We start from the raw sequence: 12,395 nt of genomic DNA, 5'->3' as shown, positions 1-12,395 counted from the left end.
ATAAGGTGCTCTCTAGTTTGCTTTTAAGATTCTCTAATTTGTGTGGGTGCACCTACCTCTAGATGTGGATCCAATATATATATAATATGATACTAAGAGATAGTTATATTTCCTAACCTGGAGGATTTAGGATTATCCTGGTGCGATAGTGGTGGTTCTTAATAAAATGTTGGGGTGACGTTGCCGTGATATGTTGGAATCCATGAGCCAGCAGAGATATGGGCGTACTCGGCTTGGGGTCCCTGTAGGAATAACGGATGTCTCCGGAGTGGGGGGGGTGTTCTGACAGGTGGAAATTCCTGCTGGTCCTGCCCCAGGTACCTAGAGTCAGGGCAGTTGTAGGAATATGTGTAACTAGTGGGGGTCTAAATTGTGGGGAAGTCCTGCAGTGAGGTGTGAAACGCGTAGGTGAAACGCGTAGGTATATAAGAATATTTTCGATCAAACGCATTTCTTGGTGTTCGGTGAATGCTGCAACATCGGAGTCTTGCAGCTGCTTCTGATGAAGTAACGATCGGCTTAATACAATTGATCATCTATTTTGGTGACCCCCCCCCCCTTAGATAATGAATCGCTTCAGATTTACTGAGTTACAAAGTCCTAATTGATTTGTAGAAGTTTCTTCACGTGGACAGGAAAATGAAACGCGTGGGTCTCCGAATTCTTGTTTATTATGTAACCAAACAGGGCCCCGAGCCTAGTGAGCTCATCAGGCGAGTTCGCAAGGAAGGTCATTGGGAAATGTTGCATTTATTATTGTATTGGAACAAGTTTGTCGTCCAGCACGTGATGTCTGAACGTTTTGTGGGTGTTTATTATAACATTTTGGCTGATTACATTGTGCAAGTCTTGGACTCTTTCTGTCACACTTTGAGCCCGGGGTTTGCTGTCCTCTCGCTGACACTCTACGGGTATAAATCCTGTCAGTCGCTTGTAGTTTGTGGTTTCCCCCTATTATCTGTGATTTACAGTCTGTGGCGCCAGATGTTTGTGTTATTCTGTGCAGCTTGTCTGTCAGGCTGCCGGAGATACAGATGTGTTGACAGTAAGGGGGGGGGCATTGACTTATTGCAGACCCTCCCCGTTCAGACACGTTCTAGTGCTTGAGGCTCATGTCGGGGCCATACAGGTTCTCTTGTTTCAATCTGCTGTAATAGCAGAATATGAAGCAGTGGCTCAGTGGGTAAGTGTACCGGCCCCATGACGTTGAGAGCGAGAGAGAGCTTGAGACTCGAGTTTGAATCCCAGTGTCTGCTCCTTTGTCTTCCTGTGTGTCAGGAAAACATGACATTGTGTGTAAAATTCTATGCACTATATAATAATTGAGCGATTAAGAATGTTAATGATTTCTGTGTGTATCCTGGGTCTCGGACCTGTATCTCCAGTCGCTGCAGCGGTAAATGTCACTAATTCATGTGACGCCAATATTGCTCCATCAGCAAGTTCTTCATCCCCATCCCTGGGTGTATAGAAACCTACCCCTGAACTGTATCCACTTCTGACACTCTTCCCCCCGCTCTCTTACAGACCGCCCTGGACCACGGAGTTTTAAACTGCTTCCGGAAACTGCGGAAGAAAAGAGAATCCAAGAAAGCGTACAAGAGACTAGAACAATACCTACAGGGGCAGCCGGCCTGGCCTCCCATAAACCAGACTCTGTACCCCAGCCGGGTCAAGCATTCCAGGTAGCAGGACACGCGGAGCCTTTTTTATGTGACTTTTAATTGGGCTGCTGAATCCGGGATGTTACAGAAACACGGACAATGTTACAGTCAACTAATCCCGGCAATAAAACAGAACGACTGTGAGGATTAGTCTCATCCAGGAGATCTCTGTTCCAAACACTCTGTTTCCTGGTGTGCCCCAGACACAGCCTTTACTGATGTCAGGAAGACGGTCTGTGATACACAATGTAACACTGTTTAACAACATGAAATAGTCCTTTCCATGTAAATGTTCTGTGTTGTTTGCCGTCTGCGTCCCATAGATACACGTTATAGTCTTACGTCCTCTGTAGATGAATGATCTCATCCAGCTCGGATTCCGGGTGACTTAATAACCAAATACTCCTGTACAATCTCATCACACTTATTGTGTTTGTTTTGTGTGTTATTTTTAATTAACATTGTATTTTGTTTTATAGCTCCCATGGTTTTCTGTACAAACTGGAGTCTCTGAACACAGTGTCTGACGAGAGACAGACTGGTAGAACAGGTCCTGAACTGGGCAGAAGACTGTACATAGGTCTCGGTTAGAAATACTTTATCTAACTTACAAAATAGGAGCAATGGGCGTAAGGAGGAGCAGACTGTAGTCACAGTTGTCCTATAAACCTGTCCAGTGTTTCATACAACAAATTTAGGGGATGTCTAATTTGTAAAACAATACGATATCTTTTATCTCGATAGTTCATGTCTTGAATATTCCCACCCAGATATCTGTGCTTGAAACAGCCGTATTATGTCAGACCGTGAAATGTGGGTCTGATTTTTCTTCTTTATATTTTAATGCTTTATATTCGTGTTTGTAACATGTTTCCAGTTAATTCTGGACAAACTTTGCACCTTTTAGTGAGTTTGTAAATTTACAATCTTGACTTTCTCCCCCCTAAAAAGAAAATATTTTCACACAATGTTCTTTCCTGTAATAATCACTTACGGCCACTAGGTGGTGCTGTGATATTATATAAACAGGATCATTATATGACCCCCTCCAGGTCTAGGTGCACCTCTCCCCATTAATGTACATCACTGGTTCAATAATAGATGCATATATATCATGCTTGTTGTTTCTTCTGTTCCTGCTCGTATGTCCTCCCTAATAAAATGCGAAATAAAGAGCAGGAGACAGATTAAGAAGCTTTTCTGGTAGTATAAAAATAAAGGTGACCAGGACACTGTTAGAAAGTGGAGTCAGTACTGTGAAATGTTTAACAATTAAAAACGATTCCATTAACCCACTCTAGAGCTCACCATGTTCAGACGCACATTAAATGGGGAAAAAAATGTATGTTATTTATATATAATTTTATGTTTTGCTAAATACTGTACTTCATCTAAGACACCATCGATTGTAAGACCACACTAGGAATAAAATAAAACGCTAAAGACGCACCCGCGATTCTAAGATGCAGCCTGTTTTAGCGATGTTTGTATTGGGGGGGGGGGGGGAGTGCATCTTAGAATTGAAGAAATATGGTATATATACAATGATATACTAATCCATTGTCCTGGCTGCCCTATTTTAACAATACAGTAGATGTTGGTCAGGACTGTGGGAACCAGCATTGAGCATTTGGGTGATATGGTGGCTAGGAAATGTTATTTATATACTTCTGAGTTTCTCTACAATGCATCCTGTTTTAGGTATTGTGATCCCAGGATGTTCTATTAGCCCCAGTAATGAAGAATGTGGGTTAGTGGATGCTCTGTAATTACCATCTATAAGGATGCAAATGACTGGCGCTGTTACATAGAAATCTCTAATATTGTCAATGCAGTTTTATGGTGGGTAACGCTGTTTAGTAAACCTGGCCCCACATCTGGTCCTAGAATAATGACCGTTCTCACTTTGTGCGTCGTGACATAGAGCCTTCTAGTTTATTGTCCATGTCCTTGGAGACCTTTTCATGCAGAGCAAAATAGTGCAGAACACACACTAGATTATTAGGGAATATAATATATGAAGTGATGTATAGTTGGGTGTTGGAGGTTGAAATGCCAAAGAATGGACGACTGTGTAATCGTCACTCAATAAAATTGTATTTTTTACCTTGTATTTTCCTGTATGTTGTATTAAGATGTTTTGAATCTGATAATGTGTGAATGTGGTTTAATTCAGTAATATACACATATTAGTATGTAATAATGTACAGAATTGGCTGTAATTGCTTTACAATAACTTTCCAAAGGTGACTCTTGTCCTTCTTATAAATACAACACATTATTACTGTCAATAACATGTGTCAGATGGTCTCGGGGAGGCTGTAGATTGTGTACAGCAATTTCTTGTATTAAACACATACACTAGTGCCTCATAATTCTGCAGTACATAATTTTTTCCACAAGGCGGCGTTGCTTCTTGTGTTACATTTTATTGCAGATTTCCTCTGTCTCAGCAGACAATTACAGCCGTGAACAGAGGCTGCAAATAACTGTAACAGAACTAGAAGTGGAATGTGCAGCCATGTTATATAGAAAGAGGATACATGGATTTAATTTGTATATTGTAAAACGCCAGGTATTTCATTAATGCAGTTACTTAATGTGATCATGCATTTATAAAGTAAATCCTAATTTTAAAGTGAAATATCCTCATATAATCCTTTTTCATTTGATTATTTTAAAAATGTACCCAGTATTGTACACAGAATTTGTACACAGGCGAAGGGTGCTAGCCAGCTGAACTTGCAATCTAATCTTAAGCGTTTTTGGTGGACAAAGGGAATTCTATGCTGTATATTTGTATAATCCCACCTAGGCTTGCTAAATGCTTTTTAAAAATGGTAAAAATCTGTAATTGATGGTCATATGCCTATATGAATTAGATCTATATTAATATACTAGAATGTGATCGCATATAGTATGTATGTGATATATAATGTTGTTGTGTGATGCACGTGAATCAGTGCAGATTATAAGAAAAGCAACGTAGGTTAAGATGCGGATTGTGTAAGAAATATCCCCATTGAGGAAGATAGAAGATTTGTGACCGAGTCCTATAAAGATGGAGAGATGGAACAAGTAATTACAGGAGAGCGATAGCCCGGGCCCCGGCTGCTCAGAGTCAAGAGATTTGGGACGAGAGCCCGGTAGATAAGACTGAGGAATTCGAGAATCGGAGCGGAGTAAAAAAAAAAAAAAAAAAAAACAACCAGATGCGTTGTGTCCCAGGACACCTCTGAACTTGGAGAGGAGAATCGGCTGAGCCCCCAGGGAAGGGGGATTAGATCCAGGCCCCCCCACGAGCGTTGTAGAGGAAACATTGTCCATAAACCAGGTCTACGCTAAGGCCACAGCTGATATTTCTGTATAGTACTCGATGGATTTGGATCCGAAATGCACAGTGTCTTCGCTAGGTCCCCCAGCTTCGGAGCACATTGGCCCATCACCTTTAGAGGTGACTTTAAACAGAGGAATTAATTTCTGATATTAAAGGTATCCGGCCACTCAATAAAATATCTGAAACCCGTGTTTAGTCTTTGGGGTGTCTCCTCTTCCCACTTGAGAGATTTTTAAAATGCAACAATTATTTGCAAACAGAAGATAAAGTTGTTTTTCAGTTTTCTGCCATCTCTCCCCCATTTGTAGACCCCGTCCTTTGCTTGTACTAAGGAGCGCAGGCTGCAGTCATCTTGCCCTGGAGCACACGCAGAGGCTTCTGGGAGATGAATGATGTCACTCAGGTATGTGAGAGGAAAGAGTGAGCGAGACTTTTCCCATCACCTGATCGCCGTAAACTCCAGAAACGCCACAAAGTCTGTGTCTGGCAGTGACCTCAGCTGCTAAATCCCCCTCCCCCCTGTGAGGCCACCCTCTGGCTGGCAGGACATGCTGGGACTTGTGGTTCTATAACAGCTGAGAGCCACGGGTTACCTAAACTTCCAGTAATAACTGCTCTCGAGATACCGGCTTTGGTGGACCCAACGCTCTAATCCCCTTTTTGTTGCTGTCTTAGTTCCACAGTAACCTCTCTCTTTACAGTACTTATATGTTGGCTGAATCTGTCTAATCCCCCTCCCATGTCGTCCCATTTTCTGCAGGGCGGTGTCACGATGTCACCAGTGGTAACACTCTCTGGGTGCCAAAATTTGTCTTAAAACTATTCCTACTTTCCAAGATTATTTGCTATGGAGTTAAAATATTAAAATATATTTTGACAGATCCACTTACAATTAGTTTGTGTATTTTCGCTCCTTGTCCTGTTTTGTTTGTTGCTGTTTTGTAAATGTTTTAGTTGATAATTCATTGAATAATTTCATATTCTAAGAGTATATCCTCATAGCGCGATCTGTGTCTGTCACATCGTCACCTCATTGGTGAATTACTGGACACCGGGATACACCATTAATACCCCTAAAAGCAGGGACACTGGCATTATTTCAGCTTCATTTAGAGACTGTCTAGTAGACGGCAGACTTGTTAAAACATGTATGTAACATGAGATGGACACGTGCTCTCTGGGTGTGTAGATTCCAGGGAGATCACCCACAGGCTTGGCTGCAAGGCTGACACTCGTGGACTCTTCATAGATCATCCAGACCCTTTATAGAGGGTTCTGTGCTCCGTTGTATCATCACATCCAACACATTGTGTCACTGTTAGGAACCCCTCCAGCCGGCACAACACAACCCGGAGTCTACTCTGTCAGTCAGGTGTTCACTGGAGCCCCTGATGGTGGGGACAGGCTGGGCTGCAGACTGACAGAGGGTCGTGAAGTGTGTACCGGCTGGGGAGAACCCAGGCAAGCGGAGTGAAGTCCAAGCAGAGGTCAAGGGCCGGCAGCAGGTAGCAATTCAAAATTAACAAGCCGAGGTCAAGGGTCACGAGCAGACAGGATGATCGGTAATCAGGCCAGAGATCAGGGTCACGAGATACACAAGCAAAGTCCAAATCCAGGCAAAGGGTCATACACGGAAAATCAGCAGGAAGTCCAACAGGCAGGAACAAGACACAGAGCAGGTCAGCAGACTGGCAACAGAAGCTATAACCGGCAGTGAGGCTGCAGGACTCACTGCCTTAAATACTGGTGGTCACCAATCAGAGCCTAGCTCTGAATAACTCACAGCCCCCTGCATGATTAATTTACACAGATTAATTAGCTGACAGACTAGTGGAAGGCTTGTCCACTCAAGCCACAGGTTTTCAAAATGCTGCGCGTGCGCACCCGGCTCCCCCTGCCGCCGGGACGCAGCGCAGAACATGAAGCTTCCGACCGTTGCCTTGGCAATGGTCAGCCAGGATCCGGAAGTGACGTCCCGGTCGTCAAGGTGATGGCCGGGACGCCAGAAGACACAGTAAGCGAGCCACGGCGGCTCGTGACAGTACCCCCCCCCCTTGAGGATAAGAAACCCTGACACCCAGGTTTCTTAGGGAATCTCCGTAAAAAATTCCTTCAAATGTTTTTGAGCGTACAGACGTCTTCGCGGGACCCAGGACCGCTCCTCTAGCCCACGATTCTTCCACTGTACTAGGAAGTGCACCTGACCCTGCACTCTTTTAGAGTCGAGAATCTTCTGGACCACAAATTTTTGTGGTATGTTCCTATTTCTTACAGAAAAACCTGTAGGCTGGGATTGATTCGGATATAATACTGGCTTAAATAGCGAACAATGTAACGTGTTGGGGATCCTTAGTGAGCCAGCAATCTTCAATCTGAAGGCTACCGGATTAATCTGCTTGGTAATCATGAACGGACCAATAAATTTAGGCCCCAGCTTCTTACAAGGCTGTCTGAGCCTAACATTTCGAGTTGAAAGCCACACTTTCTAGCCCACGGTGAATGAGCAGGTGGTACGGTGGCGACCCGAAATTTTTTAGCAGACAATGAGGACCTTTTTAAGGAGGACTGAACTTTCTTCCAAATTACCTTCAGATCAGCAGCTGTGGAACGAATCTCCGGGATACCAGCAGATTTGAGAGATTATAGAGAATTAGACCTGGGATGGAAACCGAAGTTACAGTAGAACGGGGAAGTTTGAGTAGATGAGTGAGATGAGTTATTGTAGGCAAACTCTGCCCAGGGCAGCAAAGAGGACCAGTTGTCATGGAATTCTGAGGAATAACATCGGAGGAACTGTTCAAGGGACTGGTTAACCCTTTCAGCTTGCCCGTTAGACTGAGGGTGGTATGCGGATGACAGACTGATCTTGATTCCGAGAAGTGTACAGAAGGATTTCCAGAATTGTGCTATGAATTGTGAACCACGATCAGAAACGATATCAGAAGGAAGTCCTGTGAGACGGAAAATATGTTGGATGAAGAGAGTGGTCAGATCTCGAGCGGTAGGGAGTCTGGTTAGTGGAATGAAATGTGCCATTTTGCTAAAGCGGTCTACCACGACCCAAATAGTATTGTGTCCCGCAGAGGGTGGTAAATCAACAATAAAGTCCATGGACAAATGTGTCCAAGGTTTTGCAGGAATGGCCAATGGAACCAACTGATCTACCGGGCGAGTCCTGGGAATTTTGTTCCTGGAACAAACCTCACAAGAGAGGACATGACTCTTGACGTCAGCAGACAAAGATGGCCACCATACAGTGCGGGAAAGGATTTCTAATGTTTTGAAAACTCCAGGATGTCCAGCAGTCCGATTATTGTGTGCTTCAGCAAGGACTGCCTTTCTTAGATGAACTGGGACAAACAAGCATCCTACTGGATTATTATCAGGAGCTAATCTCTGAAACCTTTGTAAGGTACAGCTCAGGTCTTGGGTTAACCCAGCATGAATCATAGACAAAGGAACAATAGGCTCTGGACTAGTAACCGGAGCATGGTGTGCCAGGAAGCTTCTGGACAGAGTGTCTGCCCGGACATTTTTAGAACCTGGATGGTAGGTGATTACAAAGTTAAAACGTGTGAAAAACAGCGACCAACGAGCCGGCCGGGGGTTCAGTCGTTTGGCCGACTGTATATACTGCAGATTCTTATGATCAGTTATAACAGAGATCTGGTGTGCAGCGCCTTCTAACCAATGTCGCCATTACTCAAAGGCCCATTTGATTGCCAACAGCTCTCTGTTTCCCACATCATAGTTGGTTTCCGCTGAAGAGAACTGACGGGAAAAAAAGGCACATGGATGTAACCGGTGAGTATGGAAATCTTTCTGTGACAAGATTGCACCAGCACCGACGTCAGAGGCATCAACTTCAAGAATAAACGGTACCTTAGGATCCGGATGTCTAAGGACCTGAGCAGACACAAAGGCTTTCTTCAGGGTTTCAAATGCAGTTATTGCCTGGGGTGACCAATTAGCTGGATCGCTTCCCTTGCGGGTCAAGGTGACGATAGGAACCACGATATCAGCAAAGCCGCCAATAAATCTTCTGTAATAATTGGCGAATCCCAGAAATCTCTGGACCGCCTTGAGGTTTGCTTGGACCTTGGTTGAGTCCATGGAGAATTCTTCTGAGGAGATTTATATAACCTAGAAAGGATACTTTCTGAACCTCAAATTCGCATTTTTTAATTTTAGCATAGAGATGGTGTTCTCGCAATTTTTGTAGGACTTGTCTGACATGACTCCGATGTACTGATAACGACTTAGAATATATGAGAATGTCGTCCAAATAGACAACGAAATGTCCAAGGAACTCACGTAGCACCTCATTAATCAAGTCCTGGAATACGGCAGGTGCATTGCTAAGACCAAACGGCATGACCAGATACTTGTAGTGGCCAGAGTGCGTATTGAATGCCGTCTTCCACTCATCTCCTTCTTTGATACGGATGAGGTTATACGCTCCACGAAGGTCGATTTTGGTGAAGACTGTAGCACCTCTTAATTGATCAAATAATACTGAGATGAGAGGAAGGAGATGGGTGTTCTTGATTGTGATGAGATTCAAACCCCGGTAGTCAATACAAGGTCTTAGTCCTCCGTCCTTTTTGGATACAAAGAAGCATCCCGAGATTTAGATGGCCTGATGAAGCCTTTCTCCAGGTTTTCATCAATGTGTTCCTGCATGGATTTGGTCTCTGGACCAGAGAGAGAGTACAAGCTTGGAACCAGGAATAAGCTTGATGGCACAGTTGAAGTCACGGTGTGGTGGTAAAGTATCAGCAGCCTTCTTGGAGAACACATCCCAGAACTCATGATACTGTGAGGGAAGCTGTTCCGGAATAGACTGAATCACACGCAGTGGGAGTGACAAGCAAGACTGTGTACAATAGGAGCTCCACTGGACAATTTCTCCTTTTACCCAATCCACGACAGGGTTATGACGGGAAAGCCAAGGGTGGCCCAGGATCAAGGGAACCGACGGACAGTCGATAAGAAAGGAATGTTATGGACTCTGAATGGAGAGCTCCGATGTTCAACTGTAGTAGCGGGGTCTCCCAGGTAATCTTGCCACCAGGCAATGGACTTCCATCTAAGCCACATACAGTAATGGCAGATTTGAGTTTTACCATCGGAATTCCAGCAGAGCGGGCAACCCCGATGTCGAGGAAGTTGCCTGCAGCTCCACTGTCAATGAAGGCCGACAGGTCCACAGAACCAGCACTGAACGTGAGCTGCGCAGGGATCAATACAGCATTTTTTGGGGAAACAATTTGCAGACCTAGGTGAACTTTCCCCTCATTCCCTAGGCATGCTCTTTTCCCGGCTTATTAGGGCAGGAACGGGAGAAGTGGGCCTTAGTGCCACAATAGAGACATAGGCCTTGTGATCATCTCCTGTCTCTTTCCTCAGGGGAGAAACGATACGCTCCTAACTGCATAGGCTGCTCACCATCCGCGGGAACAGGAATCAAGGCAGATGGAAGAGAAGATGCCTCCTTCTCAGACTTTCGTTACTTGATTCTTCTGTCGATTTTAATGGCGAGGTGCATCAGATCCTCCAATGAGGTAGGAGTCGGGTATTGCACCAAGGAATCTTTGATCTCTTCCGACAGGCCTAGACGAAACTGACTGCGTAAGGCAGGGTCATTCCATCCACTGTCAGGTGACCATCTACGGAATTCAGCACAGTATTTCTCTGTCGACTGCTGCCTTGTTTCAAGGCCCGTAGATGAGCTTCAGCAGAGGCCATTCATCATATAGTAGACCTAATGCCTCGAAGAAAGTGTCTACTGACTGCATGGCAGGACTGGTCTGCAGCAAGGAAAAGGCCCAGGACTGGGGGTCACCCTGTAGGAGGGAATTGATAACCCCGACTCTTTGCTGCTCTGAACCGGAGGAGCAGGGTCTCAACCAAAAATAGAGCTTGCAGCTCTCCCTGAAATTCCGGAACAGGGATCTATTTCCGGAGAACCGATCCGGCAAGTTCATTTTAGGTTCACAGGTGGAACCTGGAGTGGATTGTGAGGATTTTGCAGCTTCTTCTTGAACGGACAAACGCTCAGACAATCCCTGGATCATTTGGTACAAGGACTCAACATGGCCCGCTAGGGCTTGCGCCGGAGACGGTGTAGTTCCGCTTCCATCCATTCCAACCTCGTCTCCGATACGTGTAAGGCCGATTTATAATGTTAGAAACCCCTCCAGCTGGCACAACACAACCTGGAGTCTACTCTGCCAGTCGGGTGTTCACTGGAGCCCCTGATGGTGGGGACAGGCTGGGCTGCAGACTGACAGAGGGTCGTGAAGTGTGTACCGGCTGGGGAGAACCCAGGCAAGCGGAGTGAAGTCCAAGCAGAGGTCAAGGGCAGGCAGCAGGTAGCAATTCCAATTAACAAGCCTAGGTCAAGGGTCACGAGCAGACAGGAAGATCGGTAAACAGGCCAGAGGTCAGGGTCACGAGATACACAAGCAAAGTCCAAATCCAGGCAAAGGGTCATACACAGGAAATCAGCAGAAAGTCCAACAGGCAGGAACAAGGCACAGAGCAAGTCAGCAGACTGGCAACAGAAGCTATAACCGGCAGTGAGGCTGCAGACCTCATTGCCTTAAATACTGGTGGTCACCAATCAGAGCCTAGCTCTGAATCACACACAGCCCCCTGCATGATTAATTTACACAGATTAATTAGCTGACAGACTAGTGGAAGGCTTGTCCACTCAAGCCACAGGTTTTCACAATGCTGCGCGTGCGCACCCGGCTCCCCCTGCCGCCAGGACGTGATAGTCACATTAACGCTGATGTCAGATTATCAGTCACCAAAATCATAGACTTCCTACTCATCTGATCCCAGGAGAAAGGATAATCTGCCCCACACGGGGTAATCACTTGCCTGGCGGATTGTTCTTGGACCTAAGGAATTACCTTTTATTTATATTTTTACAGGATTATAAGTAAGTGCCAGCATCTCCCACAGCTCGGTACAGGTCAATATAAAGCTGGGTACATGCTACAGACAATTACTGCAGATGTGATTTCTGTAATTATTTCACCAACGACTGAAAGTCCCGATGATAATGCCGATTCCTGTGTACACACCTACATGATTTACCTTCAGATCTGTGATCTTCATCTCTCATAACCATTTTGCTGTAAAGATACTGACTATGTACACTGTACAGATATCTGCCTACACTGCTGGTGGTGAGTGTGTACACACTGCCATATTTGCCCAACATCGTTCCATAGTTGATCGTGATTTTTAGTTTGTTAATAAAATCAAATGATACGATGAGCTTTTGTGCGTTTAAAACATGATGGTGGAAGCGTACACACTAATGCGTTATCAGACCTAACAATTTATTGTGTGATTGGGCCGATAATTGGTTGAAAAAACGG

At 44.9% G+C, this 12,395-nt stretch overlaps 1 protein-coding gene across 3 annotated transcripts in view; it reads left to right on the top strand.

Moving 5' to 3' along the window:
* Positions 1 to 3,777, top strand: part of ATP13A2 (ATPase cation transporting 13A2) — a 44,490-nt gene extending 40,713 nt beyond the window's left edge. For all 3 annotated transcript variants that reach the window (XM_075190440.1, XM_075190442.1, XM_075190441.1), the window contains exon 29: positions 1,528 to 3,777. In XM_075190440.1, the coding sequence (XP_075046541.1) occupies positions 1,528 to 1,689 (162 nt within the window). In that variant the 3' untranslated portion in view covers positions 1,690 to 3,777. The remainder of the gene's footprint in view (positions 1 to 1,527) is intronic.
* The last annotated feature ends 8,618 nt before the right edge of the window (positions 3,778 to 12,395 follow it).

The sequence above is a fragment of the Mixophyes fleayi genome, chromosome 11 (assembly GCF_038048845.1).
Source record: "Mixophyes fleayi isolate aMixFle1 chromosome 11, aMixFle1.hap1, whole genome shotgun sequence".
NCBI lineage: Eukaryota > Metazoa > Chordata > Amphibia > Anura > Limnodynastidae > Mixophyes > Mixophyes fleayi.
The sequence above is the reverse complement of the archived record's forward strand: the minus strand, read 5'-3'. Positions and strand labels throughout refer to the sequence as shown.